Source organism: Athene cunicularia (genome assembly GCF_003259725.1).
Source record: "Athene cunicularia isolate RWA chromosome 2 unlocalized genomic scaffold, athCun1 chr2_part1, whole genome shotgun sequence".
In the NCBI taxonomy this organism is placed as follows: domain Eukaryota; kingdom Metazoa; phylum Chordata; class Aves; order Strigiformes; family Strigidae; genus Athene; species Athene cunicularia.
Window position 1 is genome coordinate 101,226,613 of NW_020799095.1, and position 14,202 is coordinate 101,240,814.

At 40.4% G+C, this 14,202-nt stretch overlaps 1 protein-coding gene across 1 annotated transcript; it reads right to left on the bottom strand.

Annotated features, from left to right (window-relative positions):
* Positions 1-10,523: 10,523 nt before the first annotated feature.
* LOC113476326 (myosin regulatory light chain 2, smooth muscle minor isoform) lies at positions 10,524-12,640 on the bottom strand. The gene is made up of 3 exons (XM_026841758.1): positions 12,399-12,640; positions 12,075-12,236; positions 10,524-11,030 (listed from the first exon to the last, which is right to left on the bottom strand). The coding sequence occupies exons 1-3, from the start codon at positions 12,580-12,582 to the stop codon at positions 10,858-10,860; spliced, it is 519 nt and encodes a 172-aa protein (XP_026697559.1). The 5' UTR covers positions 12,583-12,640; the 3' UTR covers positions 10,524-10,857.
* Between the last annotated feature and the right edge of the window lie 1,562 nt (positions 12,641-14,202).

The following is a 14,202-nucleotide window of genomic DNA, read 5'->3' on the forward strand; positions in this document are numbered from 1 at the left end:
GAGCGGCGGAGGGCAGCGAAACGGCAGCGAGAGCCTTTCCCTTAAGGATCGCAGCCCTCTTCTTTCCGCGGGGCGGCTGGCTCGGGGCGTCTCCGCAAACGCTTCTCCCCCGCTCCGGCAGCGTTGGCGCAGCCCGTGGGGACGTCGCCGCCGCCGGTGCTGGGGCTGCGGGGAGGGAGGGAGCTTCGCTGGTGACTGACGCCGCTCCGGGGACGGGCCCTGAGGCTGGGGGTGCTGGGATGGGGAGAGACCAGAAGGCCGATGAGGAAAAATAAACCCAAAGTTGCCTTAAAAACGCATGCCTGAGATCGGGAGGTACCACGGGGCAGCCCCGCCGGGCCCCGGTACCGGACCCGGGCGGGGGTACGGCTCCGCGCTGTTGGTTTGAGAGGTGGAAACGTAGTTGTGGGAGGGCTGCTTCGGGCCACCGAGTTCTTCCCGTGTGCTTTATTTTTTATGTATCACGTTGAAGATCCGTGTACCTGAAGCCTCAGCCGGCGACCGCGGAGTTAACGGGGGCTGATGGTGTCCCAGCAGTGAGGTAAACGGAGCCTGATCAGTGGGTAACGTACCGACTGAGTTACGTGCAAGGTCGTATCCTTACACTCAGTCTTCCTCATGCTTCGCTTAGGGGATCAGAAAAATTCTAGCTTGCATCTTTAAGTCTCCTAAATGAGTACTCCCGCATCAACAAGTCTGAACACCAGTTGCAACCATAGATTATAAAACCCCTTGGAGGATTTATTCTTGCTTATATTTTCTTCATGAAAACAGTGCAAAGGATTACACTTTTTCTGTGTTCATTTACTAATGTAGGATCTCAAAGAAATTGAGGTACAGGCTCTTCTTAGTGTTCCTCTGAGGATGGGGTCTGAAATTACTTCAGCAGCAGTTCGTTTTTAGCCCATTTTTGAAATTTTTCTGAACGGAATGCTTGTTCACATTCTGCATATTGAAGCCCAAGTAAGGCCCCAAGTAGGGTGATAGGAATCACTTGGGCTTCAGAAGCAGTTGTTTGGTACACAGATAGATTCTGAAATATTGTCAGATGGGAAAGCTGTACTGTCAGTTCATCATTCTTTTAACTGCTTTCCTGCATGTTACCAAATTTGCTGGTATACAGTCGGTATCTTGGCAAACAGTAACTTTTAAGGAGTAAAGGAAAAAATAGATGAACAGGCTTTTGCTGAAATTACCTATTATATTTGCAGATGTAAATGGATTATATTTAGGCACTGCTCACACTGAAGTTAATATATAATCTAGAAGTTGCAGTCCCAGGTTTGAAATGAGACGCTTTAACTGCTGAAAGGCCCAACTTTCTTTCTCTACCCTCTCCTCAAACCAGAAGAGTTTGAGGTCTGAGAATTTGGCCTAATTAGCTTGTATAAGAATACTTCCCCAATGAATTTTAATATCACTCTTATAAACATTTGCCTCAAAATGCAATTGAAGATAATATTAAACTTTGCTGAATTGAGAGCATGCTCATGGAAAAAGTTTTTGGGAAAAATCGTCTGTACTTACTAGGCATGGCACATAGTTTCAGGATAATTATATGCAAAGTGTGAGCGGGCGGAAAAGCAGTAGAAGCACCAAGATGGTCATAGAGTTATTAAAATACTCCTTGATAGTCTTGAACAACTGAATTGTGTGTTGAAATTTAATTATGGAAATAGTTATTTGATATCTTAATTTAAAATGCTTTTTTTGGTTACTTTAAACTGAACCACTGCTGCAAACATGCTACCCTATGCTGTATCATTTTTTGTGCCATTAAAAAGGTGTTATGTGAAAACTGTCACTGTGTCTGTTGTTCCCAGTGTTTAAATTTCAAATATGTGAGAATAGGTACTGTAATATTACTCGCCCAGTATGAGATAGGTTCTTAGTGATAAAATTGTCTGTGTCTCTCAAAGCTTTTGTCTCCAATTTGTTGCATCATAGTGGAAAAGGAAGCAATTGTTAAATGCAGACCATCTTCTGTGTGATGTATATCTATGTAATGCTTTTACAAATGGTTCCATTTTACTTGATTCCAGCATTCATTATACCACTTAGGAAATGTAAAGCGGAAAAAAGGAATGCTTTTACAAATGGTTCCATTTTACTTGATTCCAGCATTCATTATACCACTAAGGAAATGTAAAGGGGAGAAAAAGAATTTGTTTTGCCTCTTAGAATATTTGGAGAATATTTTTTTACTCATTGACATAAATCTTAAGAAAAAAAAAGTAAAGGTTTGTTTTTGTGAATGTATTAGCTTGTGCTTCAGCTCTTAATGAAGAAGATGTGTTGTGATGATCTCTCAGGTGAACAGGACTTTCTTCTGTTTAAACCTCCCTCTGGAGAGGATGCTGCTTGAGGGTGGTACCTGTGAGCTGCCCGCAGACTTGAACAGTGCTTTGCTCACTGTGACTGCTGGGCCCTGGTTGATGCAGGAGAAGAGTGGGGCTGTAATCCCACTTCTTGCTGCTCTACAGACTGTTCCTGAGTACAGCGAAGCCACGGGCTGTTTCTTGAGTGTGCAGGCTCCTCTGCGCTCTGATGGTGCTCCCTGACTGCTCAGAGAGCTGTGCTTGCAGATCGCTATCTGGTGGGACAGCAGGCCTGGTCTTGAAGGCGGCCTTGGGGCTCTTCTAGAACAGTCCAGGCACATCCTAGGGAGAGCGTGTTCTGGGAAGCCCGAGGATGAAATGGGTAGCTCTGCTGCTGAGTGGTTCATCCAGCCTTCTGCCACCACACAGTGCCAAGTGTGTCCAGAGTGAAGCAGTTCTACAGCTGCTCTGCAGAGAGAGTGTGTGCTGAAAGCATGGATGCTGGTGTGGTGCTGTACCAACAAATAGTGCCGCCTAGTGATGAGTTTCAGTTTTGGACAGAGTTTGTTTTGCGGGCGGGGGAAAAATGCTTGCACTACCACATCCAAGAATGTATGCCAAAAAATTATTTCTCAGTACCGCATAATTTCCTGCATAAACCATACAAAATAGAAATTAATTTATCCATTCTGAAAACGTGATTTTTTTAAAAAAAATGCTGAGCTCTTAACTGCTTCAGTTTTCTTTTTTTCTACTACTTTTTCCTTTATTAGTCCCACCTTCTTTCTCATTTATGTCAGTGTTGTGTAAGAAAAAACCCTTTTAAGCAAAATGTATACAATTTTCATATACTTTCCACCTAAAATACTCAAATACTTTGGTGATGTTGAAATGTTTTCCTAGACTTGTTTTCTTCGGATTGCTTAAAAGCCTTCAAAATTGCTTCATACTTTAGTTCTAAGGCTTTTAAAGACAACAAGCCATTTACAGTAAATATTTTCCCTCCTTTCATTTAATTCTCTCCATTCCCTCATTTCTGCTGAGTTACAATGACAATGCAAATCTTTGTGATTAACTTGGTTGCTTAATGAAGCAGAATCAGTCTGTGTCATATGATGTTTCTTTACGAATCTAATTAATGTTAGAGGTACAGTTGCACTGGCTCGCAGTAAAAGTCTGCCTAGTCTGGCATGCCCTGACTGTAAAGAGATGTGTGTTTTGCATGTGGAAAGCAGGGAGCAAAGTCTTGGCCATTGTTTGGTGAGCTGCTGTCCCCATGGACTGTATGTGCACTGTCAGGATTGCTCAGGTTGGAATTTTGCTCAACATTCAGATATTGCTGCCTCCTAAGAAGGTGAGAACCATGAAGCTGGGGTCAAATGACATTGTCCAAGGCTCACCCTGATTTCTCAGCAAGTCAGAATTGGCCCATAAAGTGGGTAAGGGGAAGCCTGACAGCTGTCTTCTCCCTGCTTCTTGCATTTCTAGGTATACCACCACTGGGATGTGTCTACTGGCTCCCTGGATGAATTCAACAGATAATAGATGCTGTGAGATCTCCCCTATTGGGTTCCTGGAGGGTTTTATAGGGTTTTGGGGTATGTGTGTTTTAGTTTTTACCCCCTCTGAAACTTTGAATCCTCAAGTATTTTGAAAATCTCTTTATACTTCCTCTTCTTTTTGGAGGAGAGTGAGCAGTGGGTGCTTTTAGCCTATTCTTAAGGTGAGAGCAGCAGCAGTGGCCATATGCAGGTATTGAGGGAAGAATAAGAATCAGGGAAGCATGTGATATCTTCCCAGAATCCTCTTTCAACCTCTACTACATTTAACTCCTGGAGGAGTAAGCCACCCTGAGCCAGATGTGGTATGTAGTAACCAACAATGAACTTCCTTCATCAGCTTGCCTAATATGTAGTCCTTGAATTGATGTAAATTTAATATCCATAATATCCTTTGCAGGTGTTTTTGGCTTCCTTTGCAAGGCTGCTATTTGTTACATGAAGAACTTCACCTTATTAATTTTGAACCTACCTATTCCTATTTTTATTTGATGCTCTAGATTTTGTGTTGAAATAAATGCCAAAGTTGAATTGAGTGTCCACCTCTTTTGCGTTTTGCTTCTAGACAGTTCTTGTGTGTTCTGTCAGCTGTGGCAAAGACTCCTGCTTAGGTAATTTTTCTTGTACAGAGGCTATTTCATACCATAGAAGGTGTACACTTACATCATAGAATTAAGACTCAGAATATGCATAGGAAACAAAAGAGTATAGAAAAGGAGACTAGATGGAAAAGAATATTTGTGATTTTCACATTGAATTAAAAACTGAAGATGTGTGAAAGTCGGATGGTTTTGCCAGTTAAATTTTTTTTGAGCATATTATCACTGTTCAACAAAAGTAGCAAATGCTACTTGTAGAGGTTAAGTATTGACAGCACAATCAAATATTTCAAAATTTTGTTCTGTCATTTCTAGGTCAAAACAGTCATTTAACAGAAGCATTTTGACTGTCAATTGCTTCACCTAGTATTTTGGCTCATCCTTCTGCCTTTCCATCCCTTCTTCCCTGATTCCTGCTAGATGTGTTGTCTCTACCAAGCTATCCCAAGTGCAGTGCTGTATCAGTCAGTGACTGTCACTCATTCTGTGATCCAAAGGGAAAAGGTTTGAGAAGTCATGAGTGAAAGAAGGGATTCTGAATGCATGTCTTTGCTTGGGTCCCTTGGAGGGCCTCAGAGCAAGACTTTTAACTGACTGCAGGGTATTTATTCCTAGTTTTCTTTTGAAGACCTCATGAATAGAAATGTTAAGTTACTGCTTTCCCAGGTGGTCCCTGCCACAATGTAAATGCTGAAGCATGAAAAATAAAAGCTGACAGAGAATGTATTGGAGCCTACAGAAGGATATATTCTTTCTCCATATTGAAAATGACTTTCTGGTAACTTCCAGTGTGCATAGCTGAGGAAAAAGTGAGAACATAAGTTCTCTAGAGCATCGTATGACAACGATATAGCTGGGCCAAGGACAATGCAGAGAAGTGTAGTGGAACATAAATAAATAAAGTCACTGTCTGAAGTGCTGTAAAACAGGAGAAAATTAAAAATCCCAATATAATTTATGCAGCTCAATCCTTGTATGAATGGGCACTGAAACCTGTTTGACAGAGTATGGGGGGACTGGACTCAGCAGTCAAGGTATTCCTTGCATCCCCAAGTCCAAAGTCCTTATATATAAGAACACAAATTTTTTTAAAAGAGAAAAAGTTGGAAAGTACGTCTTGGGCTGTTGATTTCTGCTAATTTTTTTTGTCCCTTGCTGCCTGTTCTCTGTGATAAGTCACCATACCGCCACTTGTGCTCTATGTCTATCCCTTTGGTTTTTGTCCCATATGGTTAAGTTGCAATAATTTTAGCCAAATATTTGTAGGTTTTTCTCCCATTTTTGCCCTAGTTTTAAACAGAAATATTGCCAGACACCATGATTTCATGGTGTTTATAAGTGAAATGCAAAAGTAAGTGTCGATAAGGTGTTCTTAGTAAGAAGAGAGTGAGGCCTCCAGTCTTTCAAACACATGTTATTAATTCTGCTAAACCTGAAGACATACATGTGTGCCCTCTCCTCGCATGTTTGTATCTCTCTTACAATGTGTATGTACAAATAAGGAAGAAAGTGAAATGTGCTCAGTGCTTGGCCAAAGGCCTACAATGGCATTTTAAAAACATACCCAGAATACAAGGAGCGTATTTAGTCAGGTGTTTGACAGAAAAAGTAAGCTGTTACCAGTTTTCTTATTAGCTGATGCCTGTGCAGGTTTTGGTTGGCTGGTGGAGCAATTTCAAAATCAGCATGCTTCGTGTGGGGTGGTAGTATGTTGCCAGTATAAAACCTATTGTGTTAGTTAGCTCACAATTAACGAAGAATTTGATAGAGGAAAAAAACCCCACTACCTGTTAGATACAATACTAAGTCAAGGCTCAAGTTAGTCATGTCTGATGCCAGCTCTATTTTAGCAAATACTAAGACAGGGCTTGCAGGCCTCGTTTTACACCCTCTCACTTGAATATGCCAGACAGAGGTTGGAAATTACCGTGAAATGCTGTCTTTTAACTCCCAAGGAGCCATGCACACAACATTTATGAGGAAAAAACCCAAAATGTGGTTCAGTGTTTAGTGAGATTGTACTCACTGATACCCTGAAGTAGTCAAAGTGAGGAAATTATAAATTAAGGATTAAATTTTGCAAAATTGAGCAGCAGCAGTTTACAGGAAAGCTAAAATGAATGCTGCTGTCACATACTATCTGCTCCTTTAGGCACGTGTATTAAAGTTAGTCATGACCTGCCTAATCCTGTAGTATTTGTAGCTGATTTCCAAACTTTATCAAAGTGCAGGGCTCGTTTACTAAGGGACCGAATCATGGCTGCGTGGCAGAGGAGTCTGCCTGCAGCAAGCAGTTGGGATTTTCCAGGAGGCAGTTTGATTTCCTGCTCTCCTGTTAAGTACATGCTTCTGAGAAACAAGTAAACATGTTCCCTTAGGGTTATTACATTCATACAGACTGCATGACCCCTTAAACACTGTGATGCAATGTATGATCTGTTCTCTTGGGAATATCACACATTTGGTCTGAACACACTCCTTGGTAGTATTTTTGCTGTTGAAGAAGAAAATTTGCAGAACACATTTTTTTTTTCAAGGTCTAGCGCAGGGATTTGCAAAGAGTGTGCTACCACAGCAGCCTGCCTGCTATGTGTGCCCACAGCAATGGAGCTTGCTCCTACCCAAGTGGTCCCAGGGAGCAGGGAATGCTGTGTGTGCAGGCCCACGAGCTGCAGAGGGAAATAGGAAGAGCAGCCATGTGCTGCCATTTTTTTTCTTATTAAAAAGATGAAAAGTTTTTTTATCTGTCAAAAGTTTGGGAAAACGGTGATCTCTATGGAGTTGCTGCTCAGAGCACAACAAAAAATGAGCTGTGTGGAATTTCTTTTTTTCCCGGTATTGCTTTTCAACATTTCATGTTAAATTATTTTTAAGCTGCATTTTGAGAGGCATTTACTGAGTTCTTTTTGCTTTTATATTGTTCCTGGCTTCTGTAATACTGTTTTTGAGTTATCTGTCATCCTAAATCATTTTTCCGAAGGAGGAGGTTATCTAAAAATGACAGTAGAGTTTGAAAAAAATTAGCAAGCCAAAATAGGAGCATGGGTACATAGGTAATACCAAGAGCAGATTAACTGCTGATACCTAAGATGTTCCTGACTCTACTTTGATTGTTACTCACCTGTTATTTGGACTTACATTGCCTGAATGCCTTCAGTATGGTAAAAGAGCTATTTGTTGCCATTTGAAACTGCCCAGAACATATCAAATAATACGTTAGTAACATTCCGGATGAGAAAAGGCCACAGTCACGAGAAATGTGATGACAAGATTTCAGGTATTTTCCAGCTTTTGGACCAAATTCATTGGGCAGGACACAAAGACATACTGTTACTTATGTCCTGTACCAGGATGGGGCCCCTGTGTTACATTTTGTTTCTCAACATAGTGACAGCGATCCTAGAAACAAGCAATCCAAAGATAGTTCTTAGGTCAGTGGTGGAATGGATCCATACTTCAGAGTGTATGAACACCACCTCTGTGACATCAGTTAGTTGCTGAGCTAGTATATTAAGCTGACTTCATGTTGTGAAATGCTTCAGTCATCTGATCACTGTGTGATAAAAGATGGTTTTATTTGCTTAAATGCAGTGTAAAGAGCAGAAACAAGTGTATCCTGAGTGAATAAAATGCTGCATATTACCAGTGTCTTCAGCAAGAGTCAGAGCAGAGGGGAAAAAAAAAAAGCAACAGGCAAGCATCCACTGGCAGCACTTCACACAAACGTAGTCATCTTGGGGGTTTCTCATGCAGCTGCAATACCTCTTTGGCTTCCATTTGACCTTTGCAAATGTAGCCTTAGAAGAGGGTAAATGGGTCATGTAAAATAAATCACTGCTTTTCAATAGTGCTTCACAGGGCATTATATATCACTGCAGATGTAAGACTATTAAATGTGTGCATCAGGCTATGAAAATAGTTTTCCATCATAAGCTTAGTCTGGTGTGGAGCTTAGAGACCATTATATATGAACCCCAAGAGAAAAGAGATTAGGTTCCAAGATTTTCACTGCAAAATTCTAAGTCTAAGTCATCAGAATCTTAAGCTGTTTCAGTGACCAAAGTTATTTTTATTTTTGGAAGTGGATTGATGACACATCCCTATAGCCCTCAGCATGCAACTTCAGCTGTCCGGACGTTCCTCACTGTGTAGCTACAAAATGCATCTGATGCTCTTATATGGTCTTGTGGGTGTAGGTCTTTAAGCCATCCAGGGGTTAAGGGGTTTGTGCCCACTTGCAGGTATTAATACTGGTCTGGTATTAGGGAAACCTGAACTAGGAAGGTCAACATTAGTTATGCTTGAACATCCTCAGAAATTTTGTCAGTAACCTCTTAGAGTAGGTATCTTTACACTAATACAGTTCCCTGTCCCCACCCCCTAACCAAGCCCTCATGCTACCACACAGGGCAAGAGACAAAGCCGCAGTAGATGCTGAAGTAGAATTCTTTTAAGTCATGTGAAATAGCTCAGTGCATGGTTTCTGGACAAGAAGTCATCACTTTGATAAATGTGTAGGTATGATAAAGTCACCTTATGCTTTTCAGCTTGCAGTGGCCAAGAGAGTAAGACACATGAAAGGACATGAGCATCAAGAACTGAGAAGATCCTGCCTCTTTTCTTGATATCTGAGACAGCAGCATCAGCACAGCTGCTTTTGAATGATTTCTTGCTTGCTGAAAAGCCATATTATCAATCATAGAATCATTCAGGTTGGAAAAGACCCTTGGGATCATCGAGCCCAACCATCAGCCCTACTCTACAAAGTTCTCCCCTACACCCCCAGCATCTCATCTAAACAACCCTTAAACACTTCCAGGGATGGTGACTCCACCACCTCCCTGGGCAGCCTATTCCACTGTCTGGTCACACATCTGGTGAAAATTTTTTTCCTAATGTCCAGTCTAAACCTCCCCTTTGGAGTTTAGAGCCATTCCCTCTTGTTCTGTCACTAATCACCTGTGAGAAGAGACCAGCACCAACCTCTCTACAATGTCCTTTCAGGTAGCTGTAGAGAGTGATGAGGTCTCCCCTCAGCCTTCTCCTCCTCAAACTGAACAGTCCCAGCTCCCTCAGTCTCTCCTCACAGGATTTGTTCTCCAGGCCCTTCACCAGCTGCATTGCCCTCCTCTGCACTCACTCCAGCACCTTGAGATCTCTCTCATATTGAGGTGCCCAAAACTGGACACAATGCTCCAGGTGTGGCCTCACCAGTGCAGAGCACAGGGGGACTGTCACCTCCCTACTCCTGCTGGTCACGCTGTTTCTAGTACAAGCCAGGATGCTGTTGGTTTTCTTGGCCATCTGGGCACACTGCTGGCCATGTTCAGCTGCTTGTCAATTAGAACCCCAGATCCTCCTCTTCCAGACAGCTCTCCAGCCACACCTCCCCAAGCTGTAATGTAAGCTGAGGAAGAGGTATGATCCTTTAAAAAATGAGAGGGACTTTAGCAGGTATAGGGTTATATAAAGTTACTTCTCAGAACTACTTTGCTTAAATTCTCACATGCACATGAAAAGCTGAAGAAGAATAAAGCTTTATGTAGGTTTTCTGGCCATGTATTGCTGTTAATTAGTGCCAGAACAGAGTGTCACTTAAAGATTCTTTTGCACAAGCTTCCTTCAGCAGAAGGAAAAAAAATGCCTCATTACCACTTACTGCCAGCCAACAGGAATGCAAACTTTGACATGAAAATATTGCTAAAAAGCTATCAATACTGAAAAGAAATAAAAGCTGGGCATGTTATCTGCTTAAGAATCATAACATTCTCTGCAGGCTATCAGGCAACTTTAACAATCTTCCCTAACCAATTCTTTGGCTAACTACTTAGACCAGTCAGTTCCACTTCAAAAACCTGAGTTAAGAGATTTGTTCAGCTGCACTTTTAAAGACACCAGCACATACCACTAGGAGAATTTCAGAACTATGACACCTAACAAAACATTACGAAAATGTGTTCCAGCCTGATTTGCAACTGCAAGTAAAATACAATTAGCACACTTGCATTTGTAAATGCTTAATAGTAATGTCATTCTCCACAAAATAATTTGAGGTATTTTATCTATATAGCAATCTTTATTTCAAAACGGCATTTATTACAAAAATGTAAAAATCCAGCTAAACCAGAAACATTGAGATTATTTTCCTGGACTATGAAGTCCAGGGATCTTTGTCCCTGTATCCTTTTCCTCACAATATTTTCCCCACTTCCAGTCTGATTACACAGGTGCAAATGTGCCTAAATGGCCTGGAATAGATAAATACATTGAGAAAGGCAAAAGCTGTAAAGCTAAATGCATGCAAGAAGTTCTATCAGAAAGAAACCCTCAAAAATAAACGTAAGTGTAAAGTAGATAATCTGCAGGTATCAGGAGATTTGCTCAGTCATCCTTGTCTTTTGCTCCGTGTTTCAGGATGCGCGTGAATTCGATGTAGTTGAAATTCCCCTTTTTGTCGATGGGTGCCTCTCTGTACAGCTCATCTACCTCTTCGTCTGTGAACCTGTCCCCCATAGTCGTCAGCAGCTCTCGCAGGTAATCTTCCTGGATGAACCCTAGAACACAATGTGAGAGGACATAAGAAAGAGGAATTTTTCCATTTATCTGCTAATACAGCATGATCATTCCTTTGTTTGAATTCTTTGTTTCAATTAAGGAGAACTGCAGTGTTTGTTACCAAATTAAAACAAGACCATTAAAGCCTATTACTATAATTGCCAAATAATTACAAGCATTCCATCAAAAGTCAACCCTCTCAGTTAACTTGCATGGTCCCACTACTTCAAGTAAAGGCCATTTTATGATTTGCCTGTGTTGTTCCAAAGAATATACAGATTTGTCAGTATACATATTGGACCTTCTTCCCAATATCAGGGCTATACTCTCAGCACTACTGAGAGACTTCTAACAACTGTGTATTTTACACGAAGGGGATCTGTTTGTCTTCAACATTCCTAATGAAAAATCACTACAAAATAATGATGGAACTTGACTACCTACCTGTGTTCAACAGCTGCAGGAAACATTGAAATATTTCAAAAATTTTAAGTTGATCTTAAAACAGTGACAAAACACAGATTTACTAGACTGGTTGCAAAGAATACGTTTTTGGCACTGTTTAATAAACAGCCTTATGTAACTTGCAATCCCTTCTATCAGCACTTAAATCACACAAGATTTTTCTTGTATTCATTTTCTCCTGTAAGTGCAGCTTAACAGAGGGAAGGTGGATATAAGTTGCTGACAGAAGACAAGTGCTTCATTAAAGCACAACTCTGAAGACAGGATTCCCCTTAGAAGAGTTGTCCTGAAGCTGAATTTTAAGTTAGGAAAAATTTAAGACCCTGATTCCAAGTCAACTTTTTTTTTTTTTAAACTTTCTCCTGTCTTGAACAGAAGTGCTAGAAGTTTGTGATTTTAAGTTTTATAGTGTTTGAAGAGGTAATTTCAGTCAGTGAGAACAGAGGCATGATTTTTAGTTTGCAGAAATCAGAATTTTTCCTAATTAAAAAATTATTCACCATTCTATGAATACAAGTATTTGTTGTTACAAAAGTAAGTAGAAGTAATACATGTACACTGTTATTTCACCCCCATACCTGTTGCTTCTTCATCAAAGCAAGCAAAAGCATTCCTGATTACATCTTCCGGATCCGTGCCATTTAACTTCTCACCAAACATTGTGAGGAACATAGTGAAGTTTATGGGGCCTGGAGCCTCATTCATCATGGCATCTAGGTATTCATCTGTTGGATTCTTCCCTATAAATAAAGGGATTTGTATTTGGTTTAGCTTTCAAAATTATAAGAAAAAGCCATCTGAAAAGCATAATACAAACTGAGACCTCTCATAAGCTATCCCAAACTCAATTATTTTAACAGCAAAAGTTTGCTTGACAACCATACACAGAAAAGTGACATTACCAAGGGAGGCGAGCATATCGTGCAAGTCCTCTTTGTCAATGAAGCCATCCCTGTTCTGGTCAATCATGTTGAAGGCCTCCTTGAATTCCTGAATTTGCGACTGATCAAACATTGCAAATACATTGGAAGTGGCACGCTGAGGGCGCTTCTTGGTGGTCTTCGTCTTAGCCCTTTTGCTAGACATGTTGGCTGGCGGTTCTAGGGAGACAGAAACAGATCCCAGACTTAGCTTTATTAAATCAGATTACAAGTCCTTGGGGGAGGGATGGATGAAGGAACATAAAATTCCATGTTATAAGCAAATACCCCTAATTACACATTTATTTTAATATCTCCTGCTCCATTTTCTTTCATTTGGGCTTCACTTGCTATTAAGCATAATGTCTTTCAGGGTTCAGGGACTGGCAGTGTAGGCCAAGAGCAGGCTACATTAAGAAACAAATCCTAGTTCTTGAAATGAAACTCGCACAGTGTTTGTATTGCTGATTCAATCCCACATCTTCCACAAATTAAGATGACTACATACTTTGCAGTTTAGGAGGCACTTGTTGACCTGCCATGTAGAAGGATATGAGCTGCTAACCTAGCATAGTATGTAGTTGTTAAATAAATCAAGCAGGATGCTAAACTAACATTTAGAAGGGGGGGGGGGAAAGAGTATTTTAGGCTCTGAATAGCATTTTATTACAATAGCTGCTGTTAAAAAAAACAGTAGTTCTCAGGACACAGAATGACCCTGATGAGAGCCTGAAGTTTTTGTGAAGATCATTAGATGGTGCCAAGTCTGGGAGAGAGATCTGCAAGAGAACTATTTAAGTGCTTTCAAAGTCAACCGGAGGATAGTGTGTTTTAAAGAAAGGACACTGACGTGGTTCAAAAAGTACGACATTGCCATTCTCTTACACAGTGGAACTATTGCACAATACATATGCAAATGCCAGCATACTCTTCTTTAAATTAATGACATAATAGTTCTGAAAATCTGAAGATTGTTTCTTTTAAATTATCAACCTTTTTAAACATTTATATATTCTCACAGAATCTTTATACAGTTTCATGTATCACAAATATACTAATTTCATTGTTTCCCTTGAGCTGTCAAATGAGGAAATAAACATGGTAGTTACAACACTAATATAATCAGGGTAGAAGTGAGGCTTTCAAGTTGACTGCTTCTATTTAGCTGGGAGGATACACTTAGGGTTCAACTATGGTTGACAGTAAGAACACAAAAAGCCGAGTCATTCACTGAAGCACAAAAACCTCAACATTGTTACTGGATCATAAGAAATTAGACCCTGTTTAATGTTGTTTCTCAAAGTCTTGCACACCTCTGTGCTTTAGTTTTATCTAATGCAAGCAATACATGCCTCTAGAATCCTTGATTATGCTCAAACCAAATGTTACGCAAACCAGATTCCTTCCATCCTTGATTTTGATTTTTACAGGAAGCACCTGCAGCAAGCATGTCCTGAAAGAGGACAAATTTAAGCTTCATCTATAGTCACAAGAGGTATTCACAACATTTTGCAAAGGTACACCAAGTATTACGTTTATAACTTAAAAAAAAAATCACCTGATCAGAAATGCAATTCTAATAAGTCACAGCACAGTTCTGTTTCTCACATAGTTTGCTCAAAGTTACTGTATTTTCTGTTAAGACTTCTGAAAAGCAAGACTAAATTCACTAACTTGGATTCATCCTTAAATGAGCAAAATTAAGCAAAGTAACTCCCTTACATGGTTAATCAATCCCATATTCAGACAACAATTAGCTTTTTTGGTTTTAATTAAAAGACAAGAC

Coding starts and splice junctions, on each gene's coding strand:
- LOC113476326 (XM_026841758.1), bottom strand. CDS start 12,582: ATGTCTAGCAAAAGGGCTAAGACGAAGACCACCAAGAAGCGCCCTCAG. Junction 12,237..12,398: donor CGATATGCTCGCCTCCCTTG/GTAATGTCACTT, acceptor CTTTATTTATAG/GGAAGAATCCAACAGATGAA. Junction 11,031..12,074: donor CTTTGATGAAGAAGCAACAG/GTATGGGGGTGA, acceptor ATTGTGTTCTAG/GGTTCATCCAGGAAGATTAC.